The sequence below is a fragment of the Apodemus sylvaticus genome, chromosome X (assembly GCF_947179515.1).
Source record: "Apodemus sylvaticus chromosome X, mApoSyl1.1, whole genome shotgun sequence".
Classification (NCBI taxonomy): Eukaryota; Metazoa; Chordata; class Mammalia; order Rodentia; family Muridae; genus Apodemus; species Apodemus sylvaticus.
The window spans coordinates 33,850,082-33,871,330 of record NC_067495.1 but is presented as its reverse complement, the minus strand read 5'-3'; the positions used below and the strand labels follow the sequence as shown (position 1 = coordinate 33,871,330).

The 21,249-nt window shown below is 34.8% G+C and overlaps 1 protein-coding gene and 1 non-coding gene across 2 annotated transcripts in view; one reads left to right on the top strand and one right to left on the bottom strand.

The window, feature by feature from the left end:
* Positions 1-7,115, bottom strand: part of LOC127674919 (connector enhancer of kinase suppressor of ras 2) — a 63,884-nt gene extending 56,769 nt beyond the window's left edge. Inside the window, exons 1-2 of the mRNA XM_052170743.1 lie at positions 7,042-7,115; positions 5,390-5,604 (exon numbers count right to left, since the gene is read on the bottom strand). Coding sequence (XP_052026703.1) covers positions 5,390-5,604; positions 7,042-7,111 — 285 coding nt within the window. The 5' untranslated portion in view covers positions 7,112-7,115. The remainder of the gene's footprint in view (positions 1-5,389; positions 5,605-7,041) is intronic.
* LOC127675998 (U6 spliceosomal RNA) lies at positions 1,223-1,329 on the top strand. The gene has a single exon (XR_007975640.1). It is a non-coding gene; the product is annotated as a U6 spliceosomal RNA (small nuclear RNA).
* Positions 7,116-21,249: the final 14,134 nt, after the last annotated feature.

The following is a 21,249-nucleotide window of genomic DNA, read 5'->3' as shown; positions in this document are numbered from 1 at the left end:
TCTTTCAGGCCAGGAGTTTTGCTGCACACCTGCACCTGCACTCCTAGAACTTGGTTTATTTTCATTCTTCTTTTTTGGGTCTCAATTGTTTGGTACATTTAAATGTGGTACTGTTATGTATTCTTTTTTTCTCTTTTCTTTTTTCTTTCTTTCTTTCTTTTTTTTCTTTTTTTTCTTTTTTTTTTTTTTTTTTTGTGTCGAGACAGGGTTTCTCTGTATAGCCCTGGCTGTCCTGGAACTCACTCTGTAGACCAGGCTGGCCTCGAACTCAGAAATCTGCCTGCCTCTGCCTCCCAAGTGCTGGAATTAAAGGGGTGCACCACTACCATCTGGCTAGCAAATAATTTCTAATGATTGTCTGTTATACTCACCGATTGATGCCTAGCCCAATCATCATTAATGGGACTTCATCCAGCAACAGATAGGAGGAAATTTGTCACTGAAGTGGCAATCATGGAGCATATATGAGTCTAAGCTAGGCTCTCTGTATATATGTTATCATTGTGTAGCTTTGTGTTCTTGTGGGACTCCTAAAAGTGGGAATGAGTGTTTTATCTGACTCTTTTGCTTGAGGTTGGAACCCTTTATTTCCTACTGTGTTGCCTTGTCCAGCCTTCATATGAGGGTATGTGCATAGTTGTATTATAACTTGTAATGTTGTGTTGGTTGAAATCCTGGTAGGTCTGCTTGTTTCTAATGGGAAATAGAGGAGGAATGGATCTATGGGAGAGAGGAGTTAAGGGATGCTGGGAGCAGAGGAGGAAAGGGAAACTGATTGGGATGTAATATATCAGAGAAGAATAAACTAAAAAACTCTGTCCCATCAGATTTCCATTTAGATATTTGTGCCTTGGCTTCTTAATCTGTAAAATGAGTTTAATACTAGTACATTTTTCATAGGTTACTGGGGATGAACTATTAATACCTATAAAGTGATTTGTATAGTGCCCTTTTCAGGTTAATTGCTTGTTAGAAAGAAAAAGAAAAGTGTTTTTAACAACTGTACACTGACCTTTTAGCTTTATAAAATACTTCCTCACAAATTTATCAGAATGGCTAAATCTACTTATTAGGAAAAATATAACAGCTAAATGTTTACATTTACATCTTAAAAAAATAAAATGAATTACAAAAATGTTGGGATGTTAGGAAAGGAGTTAACAGATTTTTTAATACCTACTCAAAATCTGTTCAAAAAAACTACATTTAAAATTACATTATGGTGCTCGCTTCGGCAGCACATATACTAAAATTGGAATGATACAGAGAAGATTAGCATGGCCCCTGCGCAAGGATGACACGTAAATTCGTGAAGCGTTCCATATTTTTGTAATAGCCAGAAGCTGGAAAGAACCTAGATGTCCTTCAACGGAGGAATGGATACAAAAAATGCGGTATATTTACACAATGGAGTACTATTCAGCCATTAGAAACAATGAATTCATGAAATTCTTAGGCAAATGGATGGAGCTGGAGAACATCATACTAAGTGAGGTAACCCAGTCTTAAAAGATCAATCATGGTATGCACTCACTGATAAGTGGATATTAGCCTAGAAACTTTGAATACCCAGGACATAATCCACACATTAAATGATGTCCAAAAAGAATGGAGGAGTGGCCTCTGGTTCTGGAAAGACTCAGTGCAAGAGTATAGGGGAATTCCAGAACAGGGAAGTGGGAAGGGGTAGATGGAAGAATAGGGGGACGGAAGAGGGCTTATGCGACTTGTGGGGAGTGGGGACCCAAAAAAGGGGAAATCATTTGCAATGTAAATAAAAAATATAAATAAATAAAAATAAAAATGAAAAAAATTACATTATGGAAGTATACCACCATGGTACATGGATACATAATCAGATTTTACCCATTATGGTATATATGCATATAGTTTTTAATTAATTAATTAATTACAGTTACAATGAAGCAGCATGTTGTTATTTGCATATTACAGCTAAGCAAAAGTTTATACTCTGATTTCTTTCTTAAAAGGTACTCTAGCAAGTTCTGAATCTACCTTTCTAAATAGTGCCCTTTGGAAAGGTGGAAACACTTTGGTCTCCTCTAAGATTGAAAGATGAGATTCAGGGCAATCCAATTATTCTTTATTTTCATCAATTCTTCTTAATACATTTAGATTTCATACATACATATACAATTGCCTAAGCTTCTTTGTGTGCTCTAAGATCAGCTAACAACTGCATTTTCAAGACGCAAAATTAACCTTATTTACCTACAAGTAAAAATAATGTTAGGAATTAGAAAAAATGTTTAGCTGGTGATGTGGACATAGTGGGATCTCTGTAATAAGATAACCAAGTAGGGAAGAAGCAAGGACTGGATGGAACTGAAGGTATGGCGTGAGAAAAATTCATCTTGCTACCATTCCTGGGACTGTAATAATAGGGCATGTGGACATCTCTTTCCAAGTCAAAAATACTGTGAAAGGCACTAACACTGGAGTTCACAGTCACTTACTGGTGGAGTTATTCACTACAACTTATAAGGTATTATATTACTATAAAATTCTGATACAACTCTGCTATCAAATTAACACATTTTCTCTAAATCAAAAGGCAAACACCTTTAGACACCATATAATTAGTGCTATAGCAGAGATAGTGTTCTATGATACTCAATATTTAATCCTCCCCTTATGTCCTGCTGTATCAAAAACATCCATGTTTTACAAGAATCAGGAAAATTGAAGATGATCATTTTATCATGAAAGTGATTAAGCTACATATTGGCACTGACCAATTTTTGACCAGTTTTGAAGAAACTATACTATAAAAGAAAATTTCTTTCATTTCAAAATGAGCTTCTAGAAATGAAGTTACTCAACCAGACTTTTGATCTTCCTAAACAAATAAATGCTCTTTGGAAAAGCGGCAACAATTTCTAAACCTAGGTAATATACAATATTCTTAGCATTTTTACTTGTTATTTACTGACTTCCTTTCATCAATATTTCAAAAATTCCCACATTCATTCTCTATTTTCTTTTTCTAGTGTACACAAATCTTTCCATGCCCAACATTATGAACACACTGTGTATATGTGTATGTGTTTGATTGATAACTCTTCTAATGCTAAATCCAAATTTCCTACCATCTAATCTACTTGGGATCAGAGTGGCCTCTTATTCTCCCTCCAGCTTCATCTCTAACTACCAATTCTGCTCTTGAATAGGCTGCCTGTCTCTCAACTTGGGAACTCTGCATATGTTGTTATTTATAATTGAAACCAGATTGTATAGGAAGTTCATTGATTAGATGGCTGTTCTGAATTGTGATAACAAAATGGACCTATTCACAGGCATCAAAGGATACTGATTCTAGTTTTCCTTCAGATGTTGCTGGGAAGAATAATGAGTTATCAGCTACTTAATGGGTTATGATGGGACATTCCAGTCTCTTGTAGAGGAAGAGACATGGGAAATGGACCTGGGGTAAAGTAAGATAGGCACTGAAGTAATGAAACTCTAATCAACATAATGAAAAACAGTTTTTCTCATCTAGTTTTGGGAACAGGAATGATAATTTAAGGTATTAAGTCTGAGAAACAATTCAAGTATAAAGTTCTTAACTCTTTTGCATCTTGTATATTTAGATGGTATACTTTTTAACAATATGGTAGATTTGATACTTTGAGCATGAAGTTCCATTTCTCCACCTCCTAACTAAATATCTTGTAATCTTTTTCATGTATGTGCATGTTCACATGTGTGCACTTGTGTGTGAGCATGTGCATGCACATGTGTGTATATCTATGAAAGCCAGAGGTTCAATTTGGGTGCCTTCCTTTATCATTCTCTACCTTATTTTTAGAGATAAGGCTAAGCTAGCTGTCTAGCAAGCCCAAGAGGTAATCTGTCTTCATGCCTCCGCTGTCTGGGGTTATAGGTGTGTATCACCATGCTTGACTTTTATGTGGGTGCTAGGGATCCCATGGTTATACAATTACTTTAGTGACTGAGCCCCTTCTCCAGCTCATATAGTCTATTTTTAATGGTTGTTAAGTAGAAGCTACACTTCTATTGCTAAAATCAAACTCTATTTAGCCCAAGTAGTATAAAACATGTTGATGACTAATATGATTTTCAGCTTCCCCATGGCTAATGTTCTGTTTCCTCACCATCCATCTGGCATGGATTTAATGGTCCTCCCTTTGACCTCTCAAGTAATATTCTTTCATTAGAAAGCTACTGCATGTCAATGTGATCATGCTTTCAGCTCAAAATTCATCAATAAACTCTTGATTATTGTAGGATTCTCCAAACTCCTGTGATGATTAGCATTCTTTGTCACTTTGTTACTCTTGGCTCAGCTGCTGCCCAAAATGAAGGTTCTTCTTAGTCTCCCTGAAGTGTAAGGCTACTTTTCCTGTTGCTTCTATACTTTTTGCATCATCCCATATAAAACTTAAATTAAATTGGAAATCTCAGCATACAATGCTATGCTTTTCCATATGAATTTGTGCGTGTGTGTGCATATGTACATGGCAAAGCCAAAGGTTGACTTCAGATATTTTCTTCTACCACTATCCATCCTCCTTAAAAGATTCATTCATTCATTCATTCATTCATTGTGCACACTTATGTTTATGTGCCATGCATGGGCCTGATCCCTGCAGATGCAAGAAGAGAGTATTGAAATCCCTGGAACTGGAGTTGTAGAAGGCCATCAGTCTCCATGTGGGTACTAGGAATTTATGTTTCATTCCCTGGAAGAGCAGTCAGTTCTCTTGAACATGGAGATCTTTTTAGCTTCTCCACCTTACTTTTGCAAGAAGATCACCCAGTACATATGGACAACTGATTCAGTTGGGTTAGCTAACTAGTGACTTCTATTCTCTTGCGTCTTCTTCCCCAGCACTAGGAACGAAATATAGGCAAGTACCGCTATGCCTAACTTTTTCCTATGGGAATGGGAATGGGTTGGGAATGTAAACTTGGCCCTCACACTTGTGCGGCAAATATGTTTCTGGATCAAAGCCCCAGCCCCAATGTTGTTCTTTGTTGTCCCAGTTTTCTAGTACATAGTAGATGCTCCTTTTAAGGAAGGGTCATGAAATACTAAACATTCTATTTCTAATGCTGATTATTAAAGCTGTCCAAGCACTGTGTATTAACATGCAAATGAATAATTTCCTAATTACTGTTCTCTGTCAATATTGTGCCTTTTAAGCTATTTCAATAAAATAGAGGTTCCTATGAAATATGAATATTTTGATAATATGAACTGCAAAACAAATCAATCCTCAATAATTTTATTTCAGTTTCTAATTTCTAATGCTAGAATCTTTTATAAAAATCTAGATTTTATGAGCTAAAGTAATTTGTCTTCCAAGGAAGTAAATTAATTTAAAGACTTTTTGAGTTTACTTACATGGTACAGTGTGGTTTCTGGCACTGGTGTGCCCATGATGTCTTGTCTCAGTGCATCCATTTGCAAACTAGGCAGCAATGAGTAGTGAGTTGGGCTGTTACTCTTATCACCCTTCTTTTTCGACTTCTTCCCTGTGTCTTTTTTGCTGTTTCTCTGAAACATGTATTCTTCTTGAGCAATTTTTTCATTGCTCATGTACCGAAGGAGAGAGTTTTCTACGTAAAAAGAGAAATATACTCATATAAATATGCAAATATTTGAAATGTAGAATTCTTTGCAAATTGTGCTAGAAGACTTCATTTCAGTACTTTAACTTATAAAATATGTAGTAAAAATACAGTGGGACTTAATTATTTGGAACAAGACAATAAGACATATTTTTGGGTTATTTCTTCTTGTTTTCCCTCTGAAGATTTAACATCAAAATCACCTGTAGAACTTAAATTTGAATGGATGGACCTTACAGTTTGCATCAAGTTTCTCAGGAAGATTCTCCTCAACCTTGATCACAAAGCATAGCTGCCAACATTTTAGGTAACATTCTTGGAGAAGTTGAAGCCCACGTTGTAAACTTAGTTCATAGATTCTTCCCTTAAATTAGTAGTCAGCTTTTCGTAGTTAATATATAAATTTCCCCCAGGATGTCACTATTATAGGAAGTCCCAAAGAATAACTTAGAGTTGGCATATGATAAACATTTTTATTTTTTCTTGATTTATTCAATTAAACTAGAATAAGCTTAGATACTAAACTTGAATATGGAAGGAAACTGAAAGTGTTCTTGAACTTCTCAACATTTTGGAAATACTTCCTCCACAAAACACATGTGAAGAAGGCTAATGAAGTAGACATTTAGCTTGCTTGCCTATGTGATCTGTGGATGTTTTGCAGTTCACTGGATAGAAATGATAAGTAAACAGGTCAACCATACCATAAAGGAAGCTTAGTGTATAGGAACAATTTTGGTTTTGTTATCCACCCTCAACTTATGGCCCTCTCAAGTAGCAGCATCAACAGCTGGACCCACCATAGCCACACTTGGTTAAAGTCTCCTAAGCCATGAAGATTTCACTTACTTTGGGTAGGTACTTCCAAAGCAGCCCAGTCCCATGTAAGAAAATAACCCTGAACAGCAAACAGAATAGAGAAAATACAAAGCACCCTTGCCCTCCACTTCTATACGGTTGTTGTTAAGAGTCACTGGTCCAGGTCCCATTACACATCTGCCTTACACCTATGTGCTTCAATGCTCATTCTGGGATTTCATTGTACGAGGTTTCACAAAGGAGTAAGTTTCATTGTTGACTAATTGGGATTGATAACACAACTGTTTTATTTACTGAACTGAAATGAATTCTTTTATGCAGTTTCACACTTCTGACCTTGTTTTCAAAATATTAACTTTCTATTTTCAAACATATATTAATCTTTCTCTGTGTAATTATCCGCCCAGAATCTCTTAGAAGGCATTTATGTAAGATACCTATTACTGAAGGGTCAAGAGTCAACTGTTAAACTGACTTCATTTATTTGTACTGTCAGTTAATGATGGATTAAGTTTCTGCTGAAGCCATAATCATCTATTTAAAGAACATTTATATTCGCTTATTGTTCACATCACCCATCCTACACTGAAATTCTAGAACACTTACCTCTTCTACTATCTCTCTTCATCTTATTTGGATCTTCATAGTCCCCCACCCAATTATATTCGACTGGCATAGATATAGGTCGTAGCTTGCCTAAACACAGAGAACAAAGTTCACATCACATTGTTTTTCTTCCCCATGTAGGCTTATACTTAAACTGAATTTCAGTTACAGTATGCAAAACACACTCTCATATGCAACGTTATGGTTGGCATGTGTGGATGAAGAAAATGTGTGTTTTGAGCCAGAAGGTGAAACTGCCTCTGAGAACTGTCTAGATAATGCTAGTTTAAGGTATTTATTACATATAATAAAGAGTAGCCCATGTTTGCTCTCATTAGAGTCCTGGATAGAAAGTTATATAATATTTAACCAGAAGTCAGTTTTCATATTTTTTCATTTTATTAACTGATTTCAGTCTTATCCCTAATGGCTATGAATTTATCTCTTGCTAGTCCCTTCTAAGGTGACGAGCCCTTGCATTTAATTTTAGTATCAGGATATTAAACTACTGTTTCATGGTATACTATTACAAACAAACTTAATTTTTTCTAATTGATATCATCATGCATTTGAATACTACCATGCTGCAGCAATATGGGGCCTTAAATCTAATTGTGCATAGTTTTTGAAGCATGTCTTGTTTAAGAATCAAGTATTCTCTTCTTTGTCCAATATCCTTCTGACTATTCTCACTAGACATCACTTTGATTCAGTGAGCAGCAGCCATAGCAAAGACTTTAAGTGTAACACTCTGGTAGAAAAGTAATCAATTATTCTCTTCAACTTAAATTTCCTGGAGTACAGAATAGCCAATGAAAACCAAATAGCCCAAAATTTTAAAAATATACATCTGACAAGTGGTAGTATTTTAATAAATTCTGAATTAATGAAAACTGGAAATCTACAAGGCCTAGATCATAAGACAATAACCACCACAATAAAAGTACCTATAAGCATTGACTGTAGGCCAGAGAACTTCCTAGAGTTTGATTACTTCCTGATCACTAAATCTAAATCCTTATGCTTATGAGAATTAATGCTTTCACTATGAGGAAACTGTTAAGTAATGTGCCTAAGGAATCAGCTGCTAAATGCCTAATATCAGGATTCAAATTAAGGCATTTGAATACCAGTTGTGAACATTTTTCATTAAATTTTTATACATGCAGATAATATATTTGGGTCATATTTGCTCTTCTGCATCCCTAGAATTTGCCCTTTTTATTTCATATCTTTTTAAATGTGTTGGTTAAAATATCACAAAATTTTGTAGGAGACTTTAATTTGATTCTTAAGGAAAATATACCAAACTTATACTTTCTAATTGCCTGTACAGATATAATTTATTTAGTATATTTTACTAGGCTATTTTAAGCCTGAGAATAAACTACACATGATAAAATTATTATTGATGCTATGTGTTATTATTCAATGACTTCTTTCCAAGGTGTGCAACTACCTTTATGAATAGTGATTTATGACTGAAACATTCTTATGTAATTTAAATCTCCTCTTTTTCACAGAAAGAATGAAAGAGATGATGCAATTTAATATATTCTGCCTACCAAGGTTAGGTTGGGGTAAGCATGTGAGGAAAAGTCTTTGAAAAATTTCTATTCCATTGCTTTATGAATCAGTTCCCCAAACTTATGATTTTATAAGTGCTATATTTTCAAAATACCCACAAGTAATTCTTTTAGAGTTTTGTTTTAAATATAAATTGTATGTCAGCATGCACAACAAAACTAAAGCAGCTAACAGCACCTTTGCATACAACCAAGAAAATCTTTTGAAAAGTAAAAATCTAATAAGACTTAAATTCATCTACTATTAAATAAATAGTCATTTGATAATTAAAAACTTGTTTGGTGGTTTTAAAAGCATTAGTTGTCTGGAGCGGAGTATCTGCACAAACAAGACAAGCAGAAACACATTTCACAGGTAGCACGGAAATACATAACTATTCACTGCATTTTGTTAATAGCTATGATTTGAAAAGAATTGAGTCATTGATAAAGGAACAAAATTATATATGACTTTTTATGCTGATTTTTCTGGGAATTATCATTTAACTATACATTGTGAACACAGAATTTAAGGAAAATTATAGAGACTTAGAAAAATGCTCAAAAAAAGAATTTATTTACTTATTTTTTGTTTTTGGAGAAAATCAGATGTGTTGGTTGGGTTTTGTAAACTTGATACAAACCTAGACATATTTGAGAAGAAAAACATCTTTTTGTTTGTTTGTGCTTTATTTTTTGAGACAGGGTTTCTCTGTACAGCTCTGGCTATCCTGTGATTCCCTTTGACAACCAGGCTGGCCTAGAACTCACATAGATACCATCTGTCTGTCTCTGTCTATGGAGCAATAAAGGCACGTGCCTGGTGCAAGAAGAAAGACATCTTTTTCTTTTCTTTAAAAGCATACCAAAACTCCATTTAGTGGAGTTTTACTACATGTTTACTAGTGTCTTATTCCAACTGACAACCAATACTTCAGTGGGTACAACGAATGCCTCAGATTTCTAGTCAGTCTGAACGTTTATTCTTACAGAAATAAAAATGAATAATATTGGACAAAGGTGATGACAGAGCAAACTATTCACAGAAACTGGGAGTAAGTGACAGGAGGTGAGAAGGGTCATACTGATGTGCAAATCAAGACAGGAAATTAAAAAACACCACAGAACTCAGTTCAAGGTAGGGTACTGGTTGTTAAGAATTCAAACTTCAAACTCCCTTGTTCTCTCCCACCCTAAAGAGAGAAATCTTAATTGAGACAGTGTTTCCAAAACATTGGCCTACATGTTTTTGCTTGTTTGTGTGTCATTTTTTGTTTTTTGATCATTGATGTGAAAAAGTTCAGCCCACTGCCATCTCTGGGCAGCGGTGCCCTGATGTGTAAGGAAGCATGCCGTATGAGCCAAGAAGCAGCTTTCTTTAGTGACCTCTGTTTTTCACCCCTTCTTCCAAGATCCTGCCTTGAGTTCCTGCTCTGACTTCTGTTAAAGTTGGACAGTGATAGGGATACGAAAACTGATCTAAATTATTTCCTATACGTGTTCCTTTTGGTCATAGCGTTTAATCATAGCAATGGAAATCAGGATTGTGCTATTAGAAAAGAAATATGGTACTGGCATTTTTACAAAGTTAAAAGTAAAATAAATATTTTTTCTTGTTGGTATTACAACCATTACTACCACTGCCACCACTCCTCCATCCTCCTTCTGCTTCTTTTCTGTTTTATTTTTTTATTTTTTTTAGACAGGGTTTCTCTGTGTAGCCCTGGCTGTCCTGGAACTCGCTCTGTAGACGAGGCTGGCATCAAACCCAGAGATCCACCTGCCTCTGTCTCCTGACTGCTGAGACTAAAGGTGTGCACCACCACTGACCAGCCTCAGTATCATTTTAAAATGTCGCACTATGTTAAAATACCGAAGCAGATTTGGTTTCATGAGATAGTAAAGTTCAAGTTGTAAAAGAACTTTATAGTTTACTATTAGAGTGTTGGTAAAACTAAAAAAGAAGAATATTGTAAGCATTCTAGTGTACATAAATATATACTGTAATTTATTACACACATTTAAGCTCACATGACTTAAGAATTCAATAGAAATGCTGGTTCAAAAATTAAACCCATCTATGAAAAATACTGTGGAAATGTACTGACTTTATATAGGGGTGCATTAATTTTTAGGTTGTAGTTAGTAGTATTTCAAGAGAACAGATGACACCCAAAACTGCAGTCAAGAAAAATGAGAACTCTTCTAAAGTTTTTGTTATCTATTTCCTCTTAGAGTAAAATTTTCTTCCTGAAAGCTTAGGGCATCTGTTACCTCTAGAGCTCATTTTGAAATGCTATCCAGGAGCCAGGCACTACTTTGGTGCTAATGCCTTACAGTCTAAACACTGTTTTGTTATTTGAGTGTTTATATTTGTTGCACATTTGGAGTTTTTTGACTGGAATCGTTATAGTAACAGAAAAAAGAAAGCATCTTCAATAACTAGAGTTGGTCTAACTGGCTGTCTATATGTACAAAAATGAAAATAGGCTCGTATTTGTCACCTTGCACAAAGCTCAAGTCCAAGTGGATCAGGGACCTCAACATAAAATCAGATATACTGAATCTAATAGAGGAGAAAGTGGGAAAGGACCTTGAACTCATTGGCACGGGGGGGGGGGGAATTTCCTAAACAGAACTCCAATGGCTCATGCTCTAAGATCAATAATTGATAAATGGGACTTTATGAAATTTGAAAGCTTCTGTAAGGCAAAGGACATAGTCAATAAGACAAATAGGTGACCTACAGATTGGGAAAAGATCTTCACTAACCCCACATCCGATAGAGGGCTAATAAGAAAAATATATAAAGAACTCAAGAAGCTAACCATCAAAAAACCAAACAACCCAATTAAAAAATGGGGTATAGAACTAAACTGAGAATCCACAACAGAGGAATCTCGAATGGCTGAGAAGCACCTAAAGAAATGTTCAAAGTCCTCAGTGATCAGAGAAATGCAAATCGAAACAACCATGTGATTCTACCTTACACCAATCAGAATGACTAAGATCAAAACCTCAGGTGACAACATATGTTGGAGAGGATGTAGAGAAAGAGGAACACTCCTCCATTGCTGGTGGCATTGCAAACTGGTACAAACACTCTCGAAATCAATCTGGAGGTTCCACAGAGAATTGGAAATAGATCTACCTGAAGACCCAGGAATACACTCTTGGGAATATACCCAAAAGATTTCCCACCATGCCACTGGGGCACCTGTTCCACTGTGTTCATAGTGGTCTTATTTGTGATAGCCAGAAACTGGAAACAACCCAGATGTTGCAGGACAGAAGAATGGATATAGAAAATGTGGCTCATGAACAAGGATAACTTGAGTTTTGCAGGCAAATGGATGAAAGTAGAAAATATCCTGAGTGAGGGAGCTCAGACTAAAATGGACATGCGTGGTATGTACTCACTAATAAGTGGATGATAGCCACAGAACTCACAAAGGTCAATAAGCTGAAGAGCCCAATTGAAGATGCCTCAGTCCCACTTGAGAGGGAGAAGAAAGCAATCACAAGGAGTGAGGAATGGATATGGGAGGGAAAGTGGTTTGGGGGAGACCTGATCTGGTATTGGGTGAGGGAAAAGGATGGAAGGCCTGAGGGCCAGCAGAAAGAATGGAAACAGGCAACCTAAGGAGGTAGGCGATTCGAACTGGAAAGCTCTCCAGAATGAACCAGATACCTGGGTGGGGGGCGGTGAGAGATTCTCAGGACTCAAAGGGAGGGACCTTAGATGAAATGCCTGACATTAGGGAGAGGGAACTTGTAAAGCCCACCTTCAGCAGGAAGACAGGGCATTGAGTGAGGGATGGGGTTGCCATCCCAGAGTCAAAACTCTTACCCATAATTGTTCCTGTCCTTTCGAAAGAACGACAGGGATGCAAATGGAGAGGAGCCTGAGGAAAAGTTCCAGAGAGAGGCCTAAAGTGGGATCCATCTCAAGGGGAGGTCCCAAGGCCTCACACTATTACTGAGGATATAGAGTGCTCACAAAAAAGACCTATTGTGACTGCCCAACAAGCAGCTGAAAGAGTCAGATGCAGATATTTACACCCAACCAATGGACAGAAGCTGGTGACCCCTGTGGTTGAATTAGGGGAAAGGCTTGTAGAAGTTGAGGGGGAGGGCAACCCTGTAGGAGGAGCAGCAGTCTTAATTAGCCTAGATCCCAGAGCAGCCAACCAACCAGGCAGCATATATCAGCTGATATGAGGCCCCAAACCCATATACATCAGAGTACTGCCGGGTCTGGGTTTAGCCAGAGAAGATACACCTAATCCTCAAGAGACTGGAGGCTCCAGGGAGTTTAGCGGTCTGGTGGGGTGGGGGTGAGAGACATCCTCAAAAAAAAAAAAACAAAACTAAACAAACAGATGAAAAAACAAAACTAGGTTTTTTCCCATGCAATGCACCACCAAAACTCCAAATGACACCTTAGTTTTGTATTTTCATAACTTTATTACCCTTCCTGTCTTTCCCACCCAGTGTATCACCCTGACCCACCCACTTCAATTGAAACAATTTTAAACAATTTTTATTTATGTATTTATTTCTGTGAGAATCTGCCATGTGCATATGTGTGTGGGTACACAGGGAGGTGGGTACACAGTTTAGAATCTGCTGGAATTTGAGATACAGGTGCCAGTAAGTATTCTACATTCATTCTGGAAACAGAATTCAGGTCCCCCAGAAGAGCAAAGAGTGCTCCTAATGGCTTCATTAAAAAAAACAAAAACAAAACAACAACAACAACAACAACAAAAAAACAAATTGAGCTTTGCAAAATTGCTTGGTAGTCAAGTCAGAACTACAAGTCCTATTTCCTGATATTTCTTCTAACAAGTTTCCATGAGTAGCAATCTGTTGAAACACTAGTGAGCTGTTTCCTTTCCAGTTTTCTCATTCCCCCTCCCTGACCTCCATGCCAAACTCATTAGGTTTCAGCATAATAAATAACACCTGCGTAGCAATAGTCCTTTCATAGTTGGCAAAGGTTAAGAAAACGGCAGGGAGAGTCTTCAAAAGTCTGACATACTACTTAACGCTCAGAAAGTTTTCTCTAGAGCTAAAAGTTACATATGTATGCATCTGTTCTAAATATTTCAGCCAATGTTTTGATGAAAATGAGTACAGTAAGGAATGCTTAAGCTGTAAGTTTGCTATATAAACCCATCAAACTCCTAACATACTAGACAGAAAAATTACTTTCAGATGGTGGACTGCATGTCTAGGAAAACATCCTGGGGTTATTTAAGGTAGAGAGGTATACATTCAAAGAGTAAGTAAAACTGAATTAAATGTAAAGTCAGTAATTTTTTGAAGGAGAATGAAAGTCTATCTGGATCTAATAAAATAACTAAGAGTGAGCACTTTGATCTTTAGCATTAAAGTTTTGTTTTTAGGTAAAAGACCTTTAGAAAATGGCTTGTAAAGATTTCAATGGGCTGTTTTTTTCCTAAAGAATGGTTTATAAAATAATACATATAAACAAAAATAAGCCAATGTAAGCTGAATTTGTTACTAGATTTATTTTACTGTTTCCCTACTGAGAAACCAAAACAACCGAAATATCTTTCCTAAAAATAGGTTCATCGTATTTGTGTTTACTCTTGCTTTATAAAATGATCTATACATTGAGGAGTGATGGAAGTGCAGAAATTTCAATCATTGATACCAAAGTTTTGAGGTATTTGAGCCAAATTACAAGTCTTTCTGTATTTCATAAATTTGTTCTATAATGTGTTTGTTAAACTGGAAATTAATACATATTTTGTGACCCAAAAGAAAGATTTGATGTATAAATACACTGCAGAAACACTGGCAATAGTCCAAATGCAACATTCAATGCTCTTTGCATTTATCTACAAGAGGAATATAAAACATGAGATATCCCAGTCTTATAAAATCACATAATTTTTTCTTAATGGACTTTCAAAACCAGAGATCTGAAGAAAATAAGACAATGTTAGATTACTTAATTCACATTATGATTTGAAAGCTAACACTAACAGCTCTATCTGTTAACAAATGCCACTTGCTACATTTTCAATAAAAGAAAAAATGTATTCTAATTTCAACCAGGGAAATAATGTATCATATCTTGCTCCAGAGAATGTCATAGTTAGTTTATTTGTTTAATTGTGAGGCAGACTAGATAATTACAGACAGTCACAATCTCATAACACGTTTGCTCAGAGAATATAATAATCATCAAGAAATATAGATATATATTCCAGAGGGATAATTTCCTAGGTTCTTTTAGTTAAAAAAAAACCAAGACAACAATCTCTGTATTACATGAAGTCTCTACTTGATTTTTTCAGTATCTGTTTCTGTAAATTAGTTCTTAGGATAGTCAGGGTTTACATTTGGACACTTTCCGTGCATTGCAAAATGAAGAGTAGCAATTTTATCTTCTATCTGACATATTGGGTGCCACTAAGACCCTGCATCCTTTACTCTGCCATTATTGCAGCCCCATTAAAAATATCCAAGAAAATGCCAAATGTCCTCTAATCAGGACTTTCTCCAGATGAGAATTCTGAAGTAACCATTCCATTGAAGAAGTCACATGAAGGTCTTGTTCTTCTTCTGATAAGTGAACTAAACATCTAATTTGACATAGCCATCTTTACATCTTCTCTATATATTAATACTCCATAGCCTTATCAAGAGTTTCCTTTCCTTTACTGTTTTCTCTATTAGCTGTTTCCTTAAATTCTTCCAGCATAAACTTTTCTTCCAAGGGTTCATTTCTTTAGGGGTTTACAACACTTTTATTTTCCACATTATTTTATCCTTTATTTTTGTAGCAACTCATCTAGAACTTAAAGGTGTGAGTGCCAAGTCATTTTTGGATTTCTGTAATTGGCCCAGAATACAATCTGATATTTTCTACAGTGGAGTTTAAGAGTTGGCTAAACACAGTTTGCAGTATTACTAACAGTTTGTATGTACTTCTTTTTTCTTTAACAATACTGCATTCAAATGACCTAAAATACTATGCTTATATTTTAATTGATATACTTAAATAGGTGGTTATTTCTTTACTAGGGAGGCCAAACATGAATATCTAAATTTACTTTTTTAATCCTTTACTAGGTCCTGTGAAAGGAAGGGAATTAAATGCTAATATGACTTATAAGTAGTTGAAATTATTTGTCATATTTGATTTATGAGTAGCAACCAATTATTATGCCATTACAAGTACCATTTCTTAAGAACATCCTATGAGGTAAACATTGTGCTATGCAATGATGACACATATTATCACATTTAGTCTTTAAGGATACAATACTAATAGATTGTCATTCCATTTTTTTTTTCAGATAAAACCCTGACATATAAATGTAGTCTCAATTAAGCTCATGTCTTAAAAGTCAAGCTGGGATAGCAAATCCAAGTTCATGTGACCTGAAAATTAATGATTTCTATTTTAACAATAAAATTGTACAAATTGAGAAAGAGAGCCTTCCCAAGATGATTACTCTAATTTTCACATTAGTAATAGAGTTTTCTATTTTTATGTCAAAATATTGCTGAACTGTTTTTCCTTTAGTTACACAGTGCCTTAGCACCATTAGCTTGATGTTAAAAACTATTTTGTGAAGCTAGCTTGAGGTTAAAAACTATTTTGTGAAGCTAATCAATATACGGTTATCCATAAATAATTTTCCAAAGTACAAAAGGGTAATAATGTGAGCATATTTCATATTTCATATTTCTGATTCATTAAATTCTATGATCTTTTCTTTGGGAACAGCACTTCTTACTTGAATATAGATGTATCCTGTGGATGGTACCATATTTTCTTTTCTCTCTAGGATAGCTAATAAATTAAACCTGGATTTTACCTGCTAAGAAAGTTATTTATAATAAAATGTGACAAAAAGAGCAGGTATCTATTCAGAAATGAAAGATGTATAAATGTATTTAAACTTTTGGGAAATGTTTGAAAAATATTATTAATTCTAATTTCACTTCCTCAAAGAGAATCAATTTTTAAGAGAAAATGAAAAGTAATTTGTTAGCATGATAACAAACTTGGAAACATACAAATACAATTCTTATTTCACAGTGGCAGAACTTTGCCCTTCATCATGGCATAATAGGTCACTAAAGCCAATTGCTATTTAGGTGCATAAGGGGGAGGGAGTATTTGATTTTCCTTTATCAGTCAGCTTCAAAATGTCTAGATATAATATTCAGGACACAAAATTTACTCAATGCACAATATTTACAAGTAATACTTAAGAGAACAATGTTCTAAATACCATGTATTCATTTGTATGCTTTTGTTGAGCTACTAGATTTTCAACCAACCAGAAAAGAAATGGATTCCCATTTCCAAACTTACACAGTACTTGAGAAATTTTAAATTGTTTCCCCACTTTTCCTACAAAATTTGACTACTTGTGGCCACAAGCAGATTTAGCTTACATTTTAGCTGAATTTCTATGCATAAAAATGTGTGAGAATGGTGTGCTGGAATGGCAGAGGAAAGGAATCCACTAATAAAGGAAACTGGTGGAAAGAAACACTGTTCTAAATTGAACCTTTGCCTTTGAAGTCTGAGAAGACGAGACCAAAATTTTTAAGTGATTTAACTTTGTTTTCATTTTGTATGACAATAATGAAAATTAATATTCAATATACTGGATCCTGAGGCAATTTACAGTGCATTGTTACTAAACTCTTGCTAAAACTCTACAAAGCAGAAATCACCTTCCTTTGGTAAATGAGAAAATTAAGGAATAAAGTAGCAACTTCAGGGTCATCTTGGGGTAGTTAGACGATAGACAAGATTCATGGATATGACTGATGCCATAGACAATGATGGCAAACCCATTATTCTCCTGTTTTTTTCTGTAAATAGTATTTATTCCTGCAAATAATCTCAAATTAGTTTTGTTTTTATTTCTAGAAAAGTGAAACAAATTTTATTCTGGTTTAAAATGATAAAATATGCAGTTGTTTCTTACCTACAATATAGCAAGATTTAAAAAAAAATCTGTCAGAGTCATATCTATGCAAATAAATGTTGACTGTTATGTGAGTAGTTACAAACCAACATATAAACAAACACATAGGCCTATATATGCTTGCTTGAAATAAAATTTACATATTTGGAAGAACTAATGCAATGTCCTGAAAATATTTTTCTTTTTAATATTGGTTTTTATTATTATTATTATTATTATTATTATTATTAATGTGACCATTTAATAATAACATCACGTTTCAGGTCAACAGACATTCATAGATTTTTAATTCCCGATCTATTACTTAGTAGATGGGCAAATTTAATCATTCTGTATTTCAAAGTTTTCAGGTTTAAAGAGATATTTTATTTGTATAAATCATATACTGTTGTTGGGAGACTTAAATGGGCAAATGTCTTATAAACATTTAAAATAGTATTTAATATGAATAAAAGCTCATAGGCATTATTATCTTTTAGATGAGCTGCCCCCTGCCCATCCTTACTTATACGTATAATTGCTTATGTAAACACCTATATTTTTTACTCATTCACTTAAATTTAGTGAGCAGATAATATAAGATGGGGACCTTGGCTAAGTAATTGTGCTTTATACCATACAATTAGAAACATTTCAAATATCTGTCTCTAAATCTATGCTTGGTTATCATTGTCTATGGTGGTTAATATTGTAAATTTAACAGGATTTACAACCATCTAAGAGACAAACCTCTGGGCCCGTTAGTAAGAAATTATGCAGATTAATTGAGGTGAGAAGGACCACCTGAAATGTAGTCGCAGCCTTTCATGGGCTAGGATACCAAACTGAAGATAAGGGAGAAAGTGAACTGAGTACCAGAATTAATCTCTCCTTCCTGACTGTGGGTGCAATGCGAGCAGTAGCTTCAAGCTCCTATCATCATGACGTCCCCTTCATGATAGACTGTACTCTCAAACTTGAGAGCCCAAACAAACAAAACAAAACTTCCTTTTTTTTTCAATGTGCTTTTGTCAGATATTTTGTTGCAGCAAGGAGAAAAGTAAGCAATATTATATTATAAAATGAGTTCCCTATTATCATGCATACATGTACGATATTTTAAAATACAAATGTATTGAGACATATTCAACCAAAAGTATGTCTGTGTTCTAGAAAGTCTCCAAATTCATCCAAAGCTTCCTGATAATTTGTTTTATTTGAGAGAATGCTTTCCTAGGATGTTAGGTTTACCACATCCCCTTCTTTGGTCCAGGCTGAATGCGAACTCACAGTCCTCATGCCTCAACTTCTTGGCTGTTGGGAGTACAGGTGGGTGCTATCCTACTCAGCCTATAGTCTAATAATCTTAACTGGTGCCTTAATTTACATACTTGAAGATGAGAGTATCTTTGACTAAGAATGAAAGTGAATGTTCTCAGTATGAACAACTTACATAGTACATCTGAGGTACAACACAAAAGCCAGTAAGTTTAACTATCATTATTTGTTAAAAACTATGAAGTGCTCTATATTGGAAATGTTGAGGGTTTGGCTTAAAGATTTATAGACACCCTCAGGTTGTCAGGTTTGTGAAGTACCATGTGTTTGGGTCATCCTGGATAAGTATTTAAAAATCAAACATAAATGTTATGTTTGTTTGCTAGCCTTCCCAGATTCCAATTCCACAGCTAGCATGCCATATACATTCTTCTACTTACCTGAAGTTACTACAACTTTGCTATCTTAGAGTGATTTTTTACCTTTGGGTTATGCCTACCTTACATGGAAAATTTAAGCTTTATTCACCCTCATGTCCCCAGTGCCTGGGTGAATTTATATGTGTATAGAGGAAATACTAGCTGAGTAAATTAACAATGAATTAGTTTTGAGAAAAATTATGGAAATAAATTTCCTGTAACTGCTATTTCATGACTTAAAATCTGGCTTTGAAAGAGGAAATACATTAAGCTGTTATTTACTTGGAGCAATCCTCATGGTGTACCTAAAAATTTTCCATGAGATTATCTATAATTTCCCACCCTGAAATTATAGATTAAATCATATTATTATAAAGTACAATTATAGTTTTGAAGTTCAGAAATTAAAAAAAGAACCTTGTTGACTTTCTTTCTCTCTTGCTTAAACATGTACCATTATTTTTCTCAGCTATTAAGTATAAATAACAGGAATCTATAGACTATATAAAGTTTCTAAAGTTAAGGTATTTTATTTTACTGGGGAAGATGAGTTTTGTGGAACATGAAAGAACCAGGTTCTTGAAACAGCAATCTGAAAGGAGTAACGATTTGTAGCTATTGAAGTAAGAACTCGTATTTGACTATATTTGTTAATGATAATTTCCCCTTAAATAAAGCATTTATCTAATTTGATATGTGTGTAAAATTCTAGAATGTGAGAAAATAAGATTAGATGAACTGTACCACCTATCTAACAACTTCTGGTCAATATTTACTTGTGAAATAAATAAAATGTGTATATTATCTCATGGGTCTGGATAAAGAGGGATAACAAAGACAAACCTCTATACCTCAGGGTTAAAATATAACAGAATTGAAAAAAGGTTCAAAGGCATACAATGTGTGACAGTTCAACATGCATGCAACCATGCAACCATAACAGTGTCATTATGATGTTATGCTGAAAATGAAATTCTTATTCTTATCATAAAGAAGCACATGCCCAAAGATGAAAACAAATGAATAGAGCTCAGGCTCTTTTAAATTTGCTTTATTATCATCAGTAATTGGGCGTGTGGATGTGCATGTGCGTGTGCGTGCATGCGTGCGTGTGTGCATGCATGCGTGTGTGTGTGTGTGTGTGTGTGTTACATGTGTGGATGCTAGAGGCTAGCTTCTGGGATTGGTTTCCCTACTTCAATGGGCTGCAGGGCTCCAGGATACTACAGCATTCACTTTTATCTATGGCGCTACTTTGCCCACCTTGGTTTTTATTCTTTAGGTTATTTTTTGACAAAATTAACATATATAATTGTGCCAAATAGCTGTAAGAAAATTAATCATGTATAAGAAGAAATGACTGCTGTTTTGGGAACGGAGGATGAAGCCAGGTGAAATTATCATAGGATAATCTTGTCTTTTCCCAAAGTATATGCTTCTCACTCTAAAGGCTTACTTTGAAACTGGACAGGGAAAAGCAGAGTCTTCCAATTAAATCTGTTCATTTTACATTTTAAGTATCTTTACATGCACATATTAGAGATATATCATATCAATTTCAACCATTTGTGATTACGTTAACTTCTTGGTTATACATGAAAAATCAAGAGTCAACAATTAAGAAAAATCCTAACATAGCAACCCAACGTACATCTATGACATAAATAAGCTTAGTACTTTTAGGTAAAATTTTCTTCTACTCAAACATAAGACCAATTGTACAATTTCTTTAAAGAATATAAAGCCTTATACTATACTTTGCCCAGAAAAGCCTACCTAAAAGGGTCTTTACAAATCCTTGAGGATTAAGAAAATGATTTCATTTAAAAGAAGTCATGTTAATTATGAGTATTTATACTTATATAAAACTCTTGAATTATTTTATTTTTGTCATCTATCATAGAAAATATACATGTGATTTTAATATTTCACATGCCATTGAGTTAAAATGTTACCTATTCTTTGGAAATTCTAGAA